Source organism: Lissotriton vulgaris, chromosome 1_1, assembly GCF_964263255.1.
Source record: "Lissotriton vulgaris chromosome 1_1, aLisVul1.2, whole genome shotgun sequence".
Taxonomy (NCBI): domain Eukaryota; kingdom Metazoa; phylum Chordata; class Amphibia; order Caudata; family Salamandridae; genus Lissotriton; species Lissotriton vulgaris.
In genome coordinates this window covers 1,323,865,930-1,323,882,277 of record NC_141685.1, presented here as the reverse complement: position 1 = coordinate 1,323,882,277, position 16,348 = coordinate 1,323,865,930, and the positions used below count along the sequence as shown (strand labels likewise).

The 16,348-nt window shown below is 46.6% G+C and overlaps 1 protein-coding gene across 2 annotated transcripts in view; it reads left to right on the top strand.

Annotated features, from left to right (window-relative positions):
• The window catches only part of LOC147749087 (retinol dehydrogenase 16-like), a 171,190-nt gene extending 170,386 nt beyond the window's left edge, over positions 1–804 (top strand). For both annotated transcript variants that reach the window (XM_086965996.1, XM_086966005.1), the window contains one exon: positions 439–804. In XM_086965996.1, coding sequence (XP_086822122.1) covers positions 439–659 — 221 coding nt within the window. In that variant the 3' untranslated portion in view covers positions 660–804. The remainder of the gene's footprint in view (positions 1–438) is intronic.
• Positions 805–16,348: the final 15,544 nt, after the last annotated feature.

Here is a 16,348-nt window from a genome sequence, read left to right as displayed (position 1 = left end):
ATGGATGCATGCAAAGATATTGGATGGTGAACAGATGGATAGATAAATGGATTAGCCAATTGATGGAATGTAAAGGTGAAATGGTGGACATGAGCAGGTAGATGAAGTATGAGCAGATGATGGATTGATGCTTGGATGGACGTGAGAAAGGACTTTTAAGGAGGTTCAGACTTACTTACATAACGTGCTGGGTGCTGTCGGAGGTTTGGTCAAAGTGGGGGTATTTTAATTTTTTGGCTGCTTTCTTGATGTAGGCTGCGTCAAAAATGTTTTCAGGTGTCACATAGGACTTTATATGTCCTGTAATGCTTGGTTCTGCACTTGAGAGACAAAGGTCAACACAGTACATTGCCCTGAACTGATATGAACATACTACATATCATTGCTAGAGCTGTTCTTGATTTGTATCTACGACTATCTTGTCTCTTTTTTGTACAGTTTGTAAGACATCTGATGGAATTCTGCTGAGGTGCAATCCCAATCTATCACTGGTCACTGACTGCATGGAGCATGGTCTTACAGCGGTGCACCCACGGACCAGATACTCTGCCGGCTGGGACGCGAAGCTCCTGTTCCTCCCAATATCCTACCTCCCAACATGTATGGCAGACCCGCTTGTGGCATTGATTAATGGTCGGAAGCCAGCACAACAGGTCTAGCCGATGCAGATTGCAGAAACTATACGAAAGTCAGTGGTGTCCCTTAGAAATACTTGGAAAAAGAGTTTTGTGCAATCAGAATTCATTCACAATTTCATTTAACTAGACTTGCAAATTAAATAAAGTTTATGACATGTAGGGATGAGATTGTAGCATGATTCTTGCAGGGGTTATATGGAATGCTAAAGTGTGTGGCAGTAGGATGGTGGCCTGCAATGGCCTCTGTAGAAAATTATTAATAAGTGTCTCCAATATTTGTGAAGCAATGCACAACAGGCCTGTTACATCACTTCAGAGATAAGTATGTTACTAGTACCATCACTATTAGACAATTGGAACTCTTTACACAGGACCACGTAAACAGAAATATGAAAAATGAGGAGCATCTAAGACCAGGTTACCTCCATGTGCCTCATTTCATAGAAACATGAACATGTGTCCACTCGCCACTAAAACACACTACTGTCATCGAATGTAATAAAGGCTAGCATTAAAAGTATTGTGCAGTGACACAAAGCCTTTATTAGCAAGGACATTCCCACCATACCAACTTTGAAAGTAAACCACAACCGGAGCGAGAGCTAGAATCTGTAGGAGAAATGGAATCCATAGGAACAACTTTGACTAGACTCTATGGATAAATGTAGTTGGTGATTGTTAAAGAAGGCCTGAAACCTGCTCCGTTTAGGTAGCTCTTTGGCTGCTGTACATAACTGAGGGACAAGCCAATGTTTTGCCGTGGGTTGGTCTCATTGCCCAAACCGCTACCAGCCTCAGACTCAAAACTACTTTCACCCAGACCGAGCAAGGAGATCTACCTGCTACTAGGGTGCCTCTTGGAATAAGTTCCAGAGATGATTTATGGCACTTGTAGATGATTCCTTGGTCAAACCATTGACCACTGTATGGGCTGCCCAGCTTTGTGACAGATAATGCAATGGCCACCAAGCAACATGTTTAGCACCTCAGAAAATTTCCTAAATAAAATTAAATTATGCCTACTCAGGTTCTGAATGTTTTAAAACAGGGCTCTCTGGCTTTTCTGTAATAGAGCTACTTATATTCGAAGAAATTCATCCTGAGGTACTAATACTTGTAGTGTTTTAATAGTGACCACATCTGACAAGGTTAGCATTGAGGCTACCCCAAGCACGGTTATCAGCTGTGATCACTTCAGAGCATCAGGCGGGATTGCCAGCAGTAATGTAAAAAAGCTTTATCAATTTGCAATGCATCTAAATGAGTTATATATGCTCCTGGCACCAAAGTAATAATATGTGTAATAAGCCTGCCCAACACAGGATGATTTATCACTCAAATGTCAACTTTAAATATGTTTTGGAAATTCAACCATTCTTCTCAAACATCCGCATTTGAGTTCCCGAAAATACACTTATTTTTTCATATTTTCATCTCAAATATACAATTTTCAATCATGGTATACATATAATATTTCAAGAAAGTTAAAGTTTTTAATTTAGTGGGCTGAGTTACACACAGGGGAACTACGTACAGGTAGCTCTAGAGTTCCCTGACGCTCAGGAGCTACTTGTTGTAGAAGCCTGTTTTGAAGTACCATGAAATAATCTTTTGTTTGCATACAAATTTACAAAGTCGCCTTGTCCTTAAAAAGAATGTCACTACTACAATTATCAATAATTACCTAATGACCAGTGTCAGAGAACCAATGAGCAATTCCTCTTACCAGCTCTACGATATGATACAATGGGGAGCCTCTCACAGGACTGGATATGTGAAATAATGTTCTTGGGGAGCCTGGCCAGCACAGGAGAGTAAACTCCTTTAGGTGAACATTCATTTTGAGCGAATATTTTTACTGTTGTTTTATTCTAGTGCACCTTTTAGTATTATCGCATTATACTTTGTTTCTTTTCATAATTTTGTTTTCAGTTCTACACTTCTTTGATACTATTCGCTAGTTTTAACTTTTCTTTTCTATTCATACTTAAAGATAAGCGCATAACCACATTTTGCATGGAAAAGATTAAACAAAATATATTCCTCATAAAGCGGTCGTCCTCGAAATTATTTAATAAGAACGTATTCAGACTGTGTGATGAACTCTTGGTGCAAAGAGCCAAAGCCAAATCACTTCTTTGAGTTAGCAGAGTAGATGTTTGGCAAGAATTCCTCACAAACAAGCACTTAAACAGCTTACAAGACTTAAGTATACATTAAACGGAATGAAAATCAGTGATAAATAAAAATGTCTGGGTGTTGAACCCTGTTAACTGTTGGATTTATTTACAAAGGACTTGGACTATATCAAATATATGACCACCGGGGTGGACTCTTAACACACACAATTCAGAAAAGGGGGGTGGTGATGGGCAGAGCATCTGAATTAAGCAGAATACTCGTACCCAGTCAACAGATCAGGGCTTGATCCATCACCGTTTTTTAGCTCACTGCACCATCCCAGCTCAGAACCTGGCTACATGCAAATTAGTCTGTCCCTGGCCCAGTGCATCATGGGAACAGGGCAGACCAAACTACCAAGCCAATTCTTTTACTGGAAAGGAAACAAGCTTCCGGGGACCGGTTTCTGGCATTACAGCCATCTTCGGCCCGGCTTGCTTGAATCCTGATGGTGCAGTGAGCAAGGGACTCACATCTGAGCATACCCTTCCACGCTTATGGTGGACAAAACGATTCACAAAAGGGGGGTGGTGATGGACAGAGCATCTGAATTAAGCAGAACACTTGTACCCAGTCAACAGATCAGGGCTTGATCCATCACCGTTTTTTAGCTCACTGCACCATCCCAGCTCAGAACCTGGCTACATGCAAATTAGTCTTTCCCTGGCCCAGTGCATCATGGGAACAGGGCAGACCAAACTACCAAGCCAATTCTTTTACTGGAAAGGAAGCAAGCTTCCGGGGACCGGTTTCTGGCATTTCAGCCGTCTTCGGCCCGGCTTGCTTGAATCCTGATGGTGCAGTGAGCAAGGGACTCACATCTGAGCATACCCTTCCATGCTTATGGTGGACAAAACGATTCAGAAAAGGGGGGTGGTGATGGACAGAGCATCTGAATTAAGCAGAATACTCGTACCCAGTCAACAGATCAGGGCTTGATCCATCACCGTTTTTTAGCTCACTGCACCATCCCAGCTCAGAACCTGGCTACATGAAAATTAGTCTTTCAATGGCCCAGTGCATCATGGGAACAGGGCAGACCAAACTACCAAGCCAATTCTTTTACTGGAAAGGAAACAAGCTTCCGGGGACCGGTTTCTGGCATTACAGCCATCTTTGGCCCGGCTTGCTTGAATCCTGATGGTGCAGTGAGCAAGGGACTCACATCTGAGCATACCCTTCCACGCTTATGGTGGACAAAACGATTCAGAAAAGGGGGGTGCTCATTGCACCATCAGGATTCAAGCAAGCCGGGCCGAAGACGGCTGTAATGCCAGAAACCGGTCCCTGGAAGCTTGTTACCTTCCCAGTGAAAGAATTAGCTTGGTAGTTTGGTCTGCCCTGTTCCCATGATGCACTGGGCCAGGGACAGACTAATTTGCATGTAGCCAGGTTCTGAGCTGGGATGGTGCAGTGAGCTAAAAAACGGTGATGGATCAAGCCCTGATCTTTGGACTGGGTAAGAGTGGTCTGCTTAATTCAGATACTCTGTCCATCACCACCCCCTTTTCTGAATCGTTTTGTCCACCATAAGCGTGGAAGGGTATGCTCAGACATGAGTCCCTTGCTCACTGCACCATCAGGATTCAAGCAAGCCGGGCCGAAGACGGCTGTAATGCCAGAAACCGGTCCCCGGAAGCTTGTTTCCTTTCCAGTAAAAGAATTGGCTTGGTAGTTTGGTCTGCCCTGTTCCCATGATGCACTGGGCCAGGGACAGACTAATTTGCATGTAGCCAGGTTCTGAGCTGGGATGGTGCAGTGAGCTAAAAAAAAGGTGATGGATCGAGCCCTGATCTGTTGACTGGGTACGAGTGTTCTGCTTAATTCAGATACTCTGTCCATCACCACCCACTTTTCTGAATCTTAACACACACAAGCACAAAAAATGGTCATCGTTACAAAGTTCATTCAGATAGCTCGAAATTGTACTTTGAGCTTCACTAGCCTGAAACAGATTTAACAAGCATTGGCATAGCCAATAGGTCTTGCCTTTGGGACCTTATAAGTGTTTAGTCATCCAGCACAATATCCTTGGTGCAACAACATCAACTGTTGCATGGCTAAACACTTATAAGGTCCAAAAGACGAAACCTATTGGCTATACCAATGCTTGTTATGAACGCTAATGAGCAGCTGCCCTTGAATCACGTGTACAGAGCTATATTCAAATAAAGCAGGTAACTCAGCGGGGTAGGTATAGCGAAGAGCACTTTTGGGATAGTAGGGCCAGAAGCATATTTTGAAGTATTCTATCTGTGAGCAGATAGTCAGTGAGGGCTGTCCTTAACATTAACTATTACTTGCCTGCCGCTACGTGGGGTTTGTCTCTCAATCTGTTGGGTTCAGACTTGAAAAGAGAGCAATGTAAAGCATAAACCTATATATGTGAGGCACGAGAAGACATATGGGGGACCCTGCGGATGGGCCAGAATGCCTTCTCATTTCTCATAATTCTATGTCAGGACAGGAGGCTCCGATTATGCTTTCTCATTTCTTTATTAGAAATGCTCAGCAGCCAATTAGAAAAAACAGTAAAAAAAACTACAGTACCCATGAACACCAGGGTATCACGTGAACAACCATAGAGACCATAGCATAAATGGTCCTGAAGAGAGTATCCCATCCTCTTTCTTTGCTGCTACGCAGCCAGTTAAGTGCAGCTTGCTTACTTACATTTGCTTGTACTTTGATGGTTTCTAATTGCTCTCATGTTACTGCCTCTCTAACGCTTTCACTCGCGCCTCCTATCGCACCTGGTCATCACGCTGCTTCACTTTATCGGCTTGTAATTCTCATTGCTGTCTTTCTTTCACGCCGCTTTGCACGCTCGTTACTGGGGGCGTGTGTTCACCTCCCTTCGTCCAGGCGCTTTGTGCCCGTGTCTTAGTCTAGGTGGAGCGCGAGACTGGGGCTGGAGGACTCGCGCGCCATGCGCGCGGGCTCCTCTTCCTGATTTCTGAGGCGGCCGCTACTGCGTATGCGCGGCGGCCATTTTCCGGCTTCGTATCCGTGTTTACATGGAGCTGCCTGTCACGAAGGTCGTTTTTTCAACGCCCAATGCCCACAGCCTCATAATTTTGGCCCCATTCACGCCTTTTGACTCAGGAAATTGCGTTGGGCTGTATAACACAATATAGGCTTTGCCTAGAGTGATTATTTTTCTTGCAGCAAGCCCTCCATCCACATTTAACTATTTACAGTGTGTGCAGGTTTGCCTGTGCGGCTGGCTTGCTGTTGGGGTTCTTCACTCCCCCTGCATTGTGCCTTTGGCCACTATTGAACTTTGTCATCTTGTGGGCATTATTGTTACACTTTGTGTCACTATGGAAGAATACTATGAAGAAGATGACTATTATTACGATGAGTCAAGTCAAGTCAAGTCATAACACTTATATAGCGCACTACATACCCAGAGGGTTTCAAGGCGCTTAGGAAGGGGAGGTGGATTATTTGTCAAATATCCACGTTTTAAGCTGCTTTCTGAACGCTAGGTGATTCTGGGTGAGGCGAAGGTAAGCGGGGAGTGAGTTCCATGTTTTGGCAGCCAGGTATGAGAAGGATCTGCCTCCCATGGTGGTCTTGTTGATGCGAGGTACAGTGGCGAAGGCTTGGCTGGAAGAGCGCAGTTGGCGGGAGGGGGTGTAGAAGGACAGTCGAGAGTTGAGGCAATCTGGTCCGATGTCGTAGAGTGATTTGTGTGCGTGGGTAAGCAGTCGGAAAGTAATCCTCTTATTGACGGGTAGCCAGTGGAGGTCTTTAAGGTGACCAGAGATGTGTTCGTTGCGTGGGATGTCTAATATGAGTCTGGCTGAGGCGTTTTGGATTCGTTGTAGTTTCTTCTGGAGTTTAGCGGTGGTACCTGCGTAGAGGGTGTTTCCGTAGTCCAGTCGGCTCGTGACTAGAGCGTGGGTGACTGTTTTCCTTGTTTCAGAGGGGATCCAGCGAAATGTTTTTCTGAGCATGCGAAGAATGTTAAAGCAGGAAGAGGATACGGCGCTGACTTGTCTGTTCATTGAGAGTGAAGAATCCAGGATGACGCCAAGGTTCCGTGCGTGGTCTGTCGGGATGGGTGCATTTCCGAGGGCTTCCGGCCACCAGGAGTCGTCCCATGCAGAGGGGGATTTACCTAAGATGAGGACTTCTGTTTTGTCTGAGTTCAGTTTCAGACGGCTTTCTTTCATCCATTCGGCGACTTCTTTCATTCCTTCGTGTAGGTTAGTTTTGGCGGTGCTGGGGTCCTTGGTGAGAGATAGGATCAGTTGAGTGTCATCCGCGTAAGAGATGATGTTGAGGTTGTGTTGGCGGGCGATGGCCGCGAGGGGGCTCATGTATACGTTGAAGAGGGTGGGACTGAGTGAGGATCCTTGTGGTACGCCGCAGATGATTTCAGAGGCCTCGGACTTGAATGGTGGGAGGCGGACTCTCTGGGTTCTTCCGGTGAGGAACGAGGTGATCCATTCCAGTGCCTTTCCTTGGATACCGATGTTTCTGAGGCGTTGTAAAAGGGTGCTGTGGCAGACTGTGTCGAAGGCTGCAGAGAGGTCGAGGAGGATGAGGGCGACTGTGTCTCCATTGTCCAGTAGAGTTCGAATGTCGTCTGTTGCTGCGATGAGTGCGGTCTCAGTGCTGTGTTTGGCTCGGAAGCCAGATTGTGAGGGGTCGAGTGATTTGTTGGCTTCGAGGAAGGCGGAGAGCTGGTTGTTGACAGCTTTCTCGATGACTTTGGCCGGGAATGGAAGAAGTGAGATGGGGCGGTAGTTTTTGAGTTCGGTGGGGTCTGCTGTTGGTTTTTTCAGAAGGGCGGTGAGTTCAGCGTGTTTCCAGTCTTCTGGGAAGGTAGCGGAGTTGAAGGAGCAGTTGATGACGTCTCGGAGGTGCGGAGCTATGACGGAGTCTGCTTTGTTGAAGATGTGGTGGGGGCATGGGTCTGTGGGGGATCCAGAGTGGATGGAATTCATCAGGCGGATGGTGTCCTCAGTGGAGATTGGGTTCCAGGCGTTAAGGGTGTTAACGGGGGGAGGATGGTCAGCTGATGGTAGGGTGGGTTGCCTTCCGGGTTGGTTGTCAAAGCTGTTGTGGATGTCAGCAATCTTGTTGTGGAAAAAAGAGGCTAGGGAATCGCAGAGGGTTTGAGAGGGGGTGATGTCGTTAGAGTTGGCCGAGGGGTTGGAAAATTCCTTGACGATGTTGAAAAGTTCCTTGCTGTTGTGGGCGTTGTTGTCAAGTCGATCTTTGAATGCTGTTTTCTTGGCTTTTCGGATCAGTTGGTGGTGAGTACGGATGGCGCTTTTGAAGGCGTCCTTGTTGCTGGTGGATGGGTCTTTTTTCCAGGCCTTTTCAAGGGAGCGGCACAGTTTCTTGGATTTCTTGAGGTCGTCGTTGAACCATGAGGCCTTCTTGAAGCCAAGTTTGTGTTGACGTTTTTTCAGTGGTGCTAAGGTGTCGGCGGTGTTGGATAACCAAACGGTGAGGTTGGAGGCGGCTTCGTTGGCGTTAGAAGAGAGGGCTGGGGAGGATTGAAGGAGTGATGTGGAGATCTGCTCTGTGGTGATTTTGTTCCAGTTTCTTTGCAGAGTTGGTTGGGGGTGGTTGATGGGTTTCGGCTTGTTGTAGATGAAGTGAACGCAGCTGTGGTCAGTCCAGAGGAGATCCGTAGTGTGGCTGAAGGAGACATGGTTGCTGGAGGTGAAGATGGGGTCGAGAGTGTGACCTGCGATGTGGGTGGGGGAAGTGACCAGTTGTTTAAGTTCGAGGTTGGCGAGGTTGTCCAAGAGGGTGGCGGTGTTGCGGTCGTTGATCTTTTCAAGGTGGAAGTTGAGGTCTCCCAGAAGGATGTAGTCTTTGGAGGGGAGCGCGTGTGGAGGACGCCTCTCTCTTTGGAGCACGATTTGGTTGAGGGTTTGGACCAGGGTGTGCAACACTCAGTTAATAAGGCGCTTGTTCGTGCCATAAATCCATTGAAACGCCATTTAAATCAATATGCGCAACAGCAAGGCTGGTTGCGGTCATCGCGTAAGTCTTCTAAATCCCCTGTTAATCCTCATAGGTCGGATTTTCAGAAGTTGGCCAAGAGTCTGGCCTCTGACAAATCTTCAGTTAAGGCCTCAGTTGGCGCTTCGGCATCCACCAACCCTCCTACGGATACTGATGATACACATTCTTCTACTTCCACTGATCATGATGATCCTCCCCCGAAAAAGAAGTTGTTTAAGGAACACTATGTGGATGCTCCACACATCCTCCTGTGCTCACTTTTGACCCTTCTGATATTGTTCATCCACATTCCACTTCCTGGCTTCCCTCCCCTGCTGTGGCGGAGTATGTACAGACACACATTCGACAACCATTTGAGAAGGATGTCAGGGCACGTCTTCGGTCCGAACGCCCACGGCAGGATCTCGCAGACCATTTGGCTGACACTCCAGAGGTTGATCCCACAATGGTCACCTATCTCAAGAAATACGCCAAAGATCCGAAGAAGGGTCTTGTCAGATCTTGGCGTTCCTGTCAGGACAAGGTGCTAGATTTATTAGGTCCTCTCACGAAGATTTTGGATCTCTGTTTTCTGGCCAAGGAGGCTTCGGCCCTTGTTGACCCGGATGAACTTATTGAGTGGGTACAAAGGGCTATTTGCCAGTTGGGTAATGCCAACTGCGCAATTTCTTGTGAGCGACGCCGCTCTATTCTTCTCAAGCTGGATCCGAAATTGGCAGAGCTCTCCTCATCCGAGTCAGGTCATGTGACTCAAGGTCTGTTATTTGGCCAGCCATTCTTGAAAGAACTTACTAAGTTTGTGGCCACCTTCAGTGGCCTGGACAAAGCTCAAGCTTCGCTGCGGCGAGCATTTTGTCCGGTTTTTACCAGGGCCGGACGACACAGGGGACGCTCATTCGGCCGTGGCTCTCAGCAAAATTCCCAGAGGGGATTCCAGTCCCAAAGAGGCGGTGGTCAGGATACCGGCTACAATACCCGTTCCAACTTCTATCCCTCTCGCAAAGGGAGAGGGCAATATAAAAAAGGACGTTCCGGCGGAAATCAAGGTGGCTACCAGAATTTCAACACTTCAGGTGAGCTTGATTCCTGCTTGCGATGTGGTTCTGGGGGGCAGGATACAGTTTTTTCTGCACAATTGGCGTCTAATCTCCAGAAATGCTTGGGTGCTGGAAACTGTTCAAGGTTACAAAATAGAGTTTTATCAGCCCCAGCATCAAGCCCACCCTCCCACTCTGTGTTTTTCCCTTCAAGATCAAGACTTCATTTCTGCAGAAATCAACTCTCTCCTCGAAAAGGGGGCAATAATTTAGACTGTCCGCCATCCCAATCGGTTTGTCAGCACAGTGTTTCTGGTCGAGAAGAAAGGGGGCGGGTCCCGCCTAGTTCTCAATCTGAAGGAATTAAACGGAGGGGCCGTTTACAGACATTTCAAGATGGAGGGAATCCATCTGTTGCGAGATCTTCTTCGAGAAGGGGATTGGATGGTTCGTCTCGACCTCAAAGATGCGTACCTGTCAATTCCCATCTTCGGTCCACATTGTCGGTTCCTTCAATTCCATTGGCGAGGGACTTGGTTCGAGTACAAGGTTCTCCCGTTAGGCCTCTCGTCAGCACCCTGCTGCTTCACGAAACTTCTGAGGCCCGTCGTGGAATGCTTGCGCGCTCGGGGTGTTCGCCTGATTATATACCTGGACGACATTCTGATCATGGTAGACTGTCCCCTCAAACTCCTGACACACCTGGAGTGGTCTATCGACCTCTTACAATCTCTGGGATTTCTGGTGAACACTCAGAAATCGGTCTTGACTCCATCGCAGGTGATAGATTTTCTGGGCTTCCAAGTCAATTCTCTTTCGTGTCAACTTCTCTTACCCAATCAAAAGGTTTGTTACATCAAGAGGGAATTAACTTCGATTATTTCCAGACAGACTGTGTCATTGAGATCGTTAGCACGAGTTGTAGGCCTGTTGGCGTCCTCCATTCAGGCGATCTTCCCGTGCCCTTTGCCTTACAGGTCGCTTCAACGTTTGAAGATCTGTCATCTCTAGAAAGGCCTTCGCTATTCTGATCTAATTCCTCTTTCAAAGGAAGCGAGGTGGGAGATGCAATGGTGATTAGACCACATGGATGACTGGAATGGGCGAGCCCTGTTTGGCTCATCTTTGGAACTGGTGATAGAGTCCGATGCCAGTCTGTGGGGTTGGGGAGCCCGGTACGGTCCCGACTCGACGGGGGGGTCGGTGGTCCTCCCAAGAACTGTCTCTCCATATAAATTACGTGGAACTCCTGGCAGGTTCATTTGCGATCCGTTGTTTCACTCCTCTTTGATCCAATTGCTGCATACTTCTCCGCATGGACAATATTTCGGCGGTTCGATATGTCAACAAGTTGGGCGGAACGAAATCCAGGATATTGGCGGAGATAGTCAAAGATTTTTGGCATTTTTGTCTGCAGCAGAAAATCACTATTATTGCCGAGTATCTTCCCGGTCGCAACAATCAGATTGCGGACTGGAATTCGCGCCACCTTCGGGACTTCAGCGATTGGAGGCTTTATCCTCGCGTTTTCCGTTCTCTCCTCCGGATCTGGGGTCAGTGTCAGATCGACCTGTTCGCCTCTCGCCTCAACACTCAGCTCCCTCTGTTCTTCAGCTGGAGGCCGGATCCAGAAGCCCTTGCCACGGATGCCTTTCTGCAGACTTGGCCGTCGGCTCTGTGCTATGCCTTTCCCCCATTCATGATTATTCCCAGGGTCTTGGCTTGCACAAAGTCGAGCTAGAACAAACAGAGGAGGGAGGGGGGTGTAGTGGGTATGGATCCAGCCCATTCAGGGTCGCAATACTCAGACCTTACAAAGGCTAAAGATGTGTTCCTCAAGCAGATGGAAGTTAAACTATTGACTTTAATTGACCCTCTCATGGGTAGATTAACAGCAATAGATCAAAGACTAGCCAAAATAGAGGACCAACTAAATAAAGCACCAACTAATCATAAAGGGGGTAGCCTCACAGAAGCCATAGGGTCTAGTCGGGCTGGAAATTCACTTAGACAAGTGCGGGCAGTAGCTCGCTCAAATCCTTTAACCCCTACCCATATCCCAGTGTGCTCCCCGAATCCTCCTGCACAACCTACATAAGTACCTAATGGCTTACACACAAGTAAACAAGTGTCAAATGGCCCTGCGGTGAGACCTCAGGGAGAAGGTGGGGAAAAGTTGACAATTGTTTTTCTTGATCTTCCACCAGAGGCAACGCCCCACACGAGGAGCAACACTGGTTGTCACTAAAGAACAAGGCCCTCCATTTTTGGGATTTAAAAACTGGGCTCGGAAATCATCTATTTGAAGAAGTTATGATGGTCAGAAGGGTGGCTGGGCTGTAAATTCAGAAAAAGGCCTGGCTGGGGACAGTGTAGTTATAAGTTTCAGGTCTCCGAATATGGTGAGATGTATTTTGGAAAGGGCAGCTCCTTTTACAATCCGGAAAGATGCTATTAATGTCTTCCCTCTGGGTTTCTTTTATCGATGGAATGTAACCATAAGAGGGGGAACTTACAGGAATTTAGGACCGTTGTCAGGTCCTACCAATTGTGCAGTCCCGATCCGTAATAGATATGAGGCACTGAACCCACTGGAGGAAAATGATTGACTCGGTCTTATACCTAAACACCTTACCCCCGTGCATCCAGATACAAGTGACAACGGAGAGGCGGTCTAGACTGCAACAGTCAAAATTCAGAGGTTTCCCTCTTGAAATAACTACCCCACCAGATAAACTAAATACTAGAACCATCACCATAGAGTCAAGTGCAAGCCCCACTAAGATACCCCAAAAAGAAAACAGCCCAATGCTAGTCAGAACTGACACATGCATAGTAAATGGGGGCACATTTCCGGTGAATCTAGAAATGGGGCACGAAAGTTTGTCCTGACCTCATGGAATATTGCTGAGTTGAAGAATAAATTACAGTCATCCGACTGGATATCCTTTATTGAAACCAATGAAATTGTGGTCTTACAAGAACCTGGTCAGTGGGTCCTGAGATTAGATTAGGTTACATACATTTTTATAAACCTGCTATTGCAGGCCAAAGGGGGAGACCGATGGGGGGCTAACTATTTGGGTAAGACAGAGCGACTGGTATACAGTTCAGCAGCTGGACACGGATAGTAATGACATCCTAATAATCAAGATAAGAGTACTCGGTGTAGAGGACCTTATACTTTTTAATATATATGTTAGAGGGTTGCCTGGAGGGAAAGCCTCAGGCACTGTTGCCCTTCTTGATTCCTACCTCAATCTGTACAAAGGAGAGGGAAACATAGTGGTCGCTGGGGACTTTAACTGCTCCTTTGAACCGTTAGACACAAACGACGTAGATTTAGGCCAAGAGGAAGATGTGATATGGGATATCCCGCAATTAACACTGAAGCCGATCAAGAAATGATCGGAGGCGGCCCTACAGCTTAAAGCGCTCTGCTTGGAACATGGATTAAGGGCAGTCAACGGGAGAGCGAAATCTGACAAGCATGGCTCCCCCACCTATAGATGTGAGTTGAGGTGCAGCCGTATAGACTACATACTCATTAACAAGGAATATTGGCCTATTATAATAGATATGATCCTCCAGGAGAGGGTGGAAAGTGATTATAATCCCCTGGTGCTAGCACTCGTACCAATAGTCAATCGCATAGAAGATGGTTTTCCTGCGGGTGTAGAACTTCATCTAAGCACTGACACCAGGAGAGTAAAATGGTCAGACTTACTAAACAAAGTGGATCAGTTGGAGGCTATTAATAATTTGGTGACTAAGCCGACCACAGACCTCCAAAATTGTCTTGAGCAACAAGAAAATAAGTCCAATGTTACTTCTGTTCATAAATAACTTTTTAATAAGCTTAAGGGCTTTTTTATATCTAATATAGAAAAAAACAAAAGTCTCTGCAAAGGCATCAGCTGACTCATGGTACGGAAAAACATGTAGGGTGGCATACAAAGCATTAGCTATATCGATAAGATCCAAGAATAGGGACAGGATTCACAATGCACGGGTGGAGTATAAGTTAGCACAACACAAAGCGAAAAAGGAATGGGATGAAGAACATTGTCAAGAGCTGTACTGTGCTAGCCAAGAAAGGAACATGTTTGGTTTTTGACACTTGGTTAAGTGGGGTAAGGGAAAGCCGGGCCAACAGCTGAACAACCATGTAGCTCCGGAACGCTGGGTTTTGCACTTTAAGACACAGTTTGCCAATGATGCCCGAGAATGTGAATTATCGCAGGGTCCCCTTATCACCCAAGATGGTAATCCTGCGTTGCACTTTATCAAGCAGGAAGTTGAAGCTGCGCATAATACTGTAAAAAGTGTCAGAGCTCCCGGGCTGGATTGTGTTCCTGCCGACCTGTTCTTGCATAATAAGGCCTTGTGGGTAACATATATACAGATCTTAGTGAATGCCATCTCAAAGGGTTCCCCAATCCCTGAGTCATGGATGGGTGCGGAGATCATACTTATTTTTAAAAAGGGGGCCAGATTGGATCCTGGCAACTACAGGCCTATTAGTTTAATTGACTGCATTCAGAAGGTGACAGTCAGGCTTGTGTTAAGTAGAATCCAGGGTCGGATTGACGAGTTTGACATCCTCTCACCTTTACAGGCCGGGGTTCGCTCATATCAGAGCACAATAACCAGGTTTTTAGATTTGTTTTAATTTATTGGCATGTGGCGATCCTCAATGGAGGCAGAATATATGCCGCTTTTGTAGATTTAAAGTTGGCTTTTGACTTAGTCCCGTGAGCCAAGTTGTGGAGTGTCCTCGCAGAACAGGGAATGCCTTTGGACCTGCTGGCTTTTTTAATCAAACTTCATGATGCAAATTTTGCTCAAGTTCGCTGGGGCCAGCGAGGCCAAGTGACAGATAGATTCCAGATCACTAGAGGGGTTCGACAGGGCTGTGTACTGGTGATGGAGCAAGGATTTGCACGTAAAGCGACTTGCTTACACTCATGAACCTCGCCTAACGTATAATCATATTAATCCAACTGTCCGTCTTATATTTAGCATTTTCCCCAACACGCCGGCGTTCCCGAGAGGCTTGCCTGTGTGTCTTTTCATCCTCACAATGCTTGCACTAAGGAAATGGCTGCTTTGCAGAAATCTAATCTGCGCATGCGTCGGCCATACCCATGTGATGTGACGCACTCGCATTTTGGAGGGATTGTATTGCTCATGCGCATTGATGCTAAAATGGCCGCTTGTCCCTCACCATGCTCTCTGCTTGCTACTGCTGCTTTCGCCTATCTGTCTTTTCGCACTAAACTTTAATACTATTGATGTTATAAAATAAGGGGTGTGTTTAAATCTATCACGGTATACAGTGTGATCATTTTTTGTATGATTCTAATTTGTTCTCGCTTACTTTTCATGTATCGCGTTTCTGGGGGTCGGGGACGCATGAGCCACGCCATGATGAAGTTCCTCTGAGACCTGTCATGTGACCTGGGAGAAACCTCACTGCGCAGAAGCTAAAACAAGCCAGCTGGCTCCTGAAGCCCAATGCGCCTGAGAAACTTCTCCAAGAGACTGAATCTCACCTTGAGCAAAGCAACACTGTTGCTAGATGCTATGAACTGTATTGTCTTGCTGTATTCCTATGCATGGGAACGTGAACCTAAGGGGCGGGTAGGGAAAAATTACTAGTAATGATGGGAACACTGAATTCTAGGAGGCGACAATGACCAAGTCACCTCTCCTGACCAATCATAATGTACGAAACTGTCACTTGCAACATTGGTGGGTGGTCTAAGGGTCCCCAAACAGTATAATTGCCCTAGTGTAGCTTAGGAAAATTGTCCGACTTGTCCGAGTAGCAGACCTGTCACTGACCCTACGAACTCTATAGGTTCTCAATCTAGAGTGCTGCCGAGCACTCTGTCCATACTTTCCACAAACTCCTAGGGGTGGAAATAGTCTCAAGTGCTGGCGAAGCACTTTGCTGGGGAAATTCGAAAACCCAATCGGGGTTACTGGCGGATTACTTGCAGAGAGGGGTAACGCTGGCGTTGCATCTGAAGCTGTGGGTGTTGGTCGTACCTTGGTGAGCCCAGTCCTGACCCAAAACCTGAGGGGTATCCTGTCCTGACTGCCCGTGAGCTGTACCTGCTCGCATTCTGGCATTCCTTTCCTGAGGGTCCTTGTCCCCGTCCTTCCAAACTGACCCGTGGCCAGGGTTAGTCCTCATTCCTAATTAGGTAAATATTACTCTGTGGGTTTGGGTCTTTCTCTCACTTTCTCTTCTTTTCTTAATAAAGCACTCTTGCCTGTGATATTGCCCTATCACCTTGAAATGCAAGTTATATGCAATTGTTTATTAGAATGGTTCCACTTCTCTCCCCACCTGTAGGAGATTATCAAACTGTCATATTTTACTAGTGTGTTCCAGTTTTTCCCTTTCCTTTAGTATGGTTGCAGTGAACTTAGTAAGAATAGCATAAGTAGCCTAGTTTAAATATACATTCCAGGTCCTGTTCATGTCCC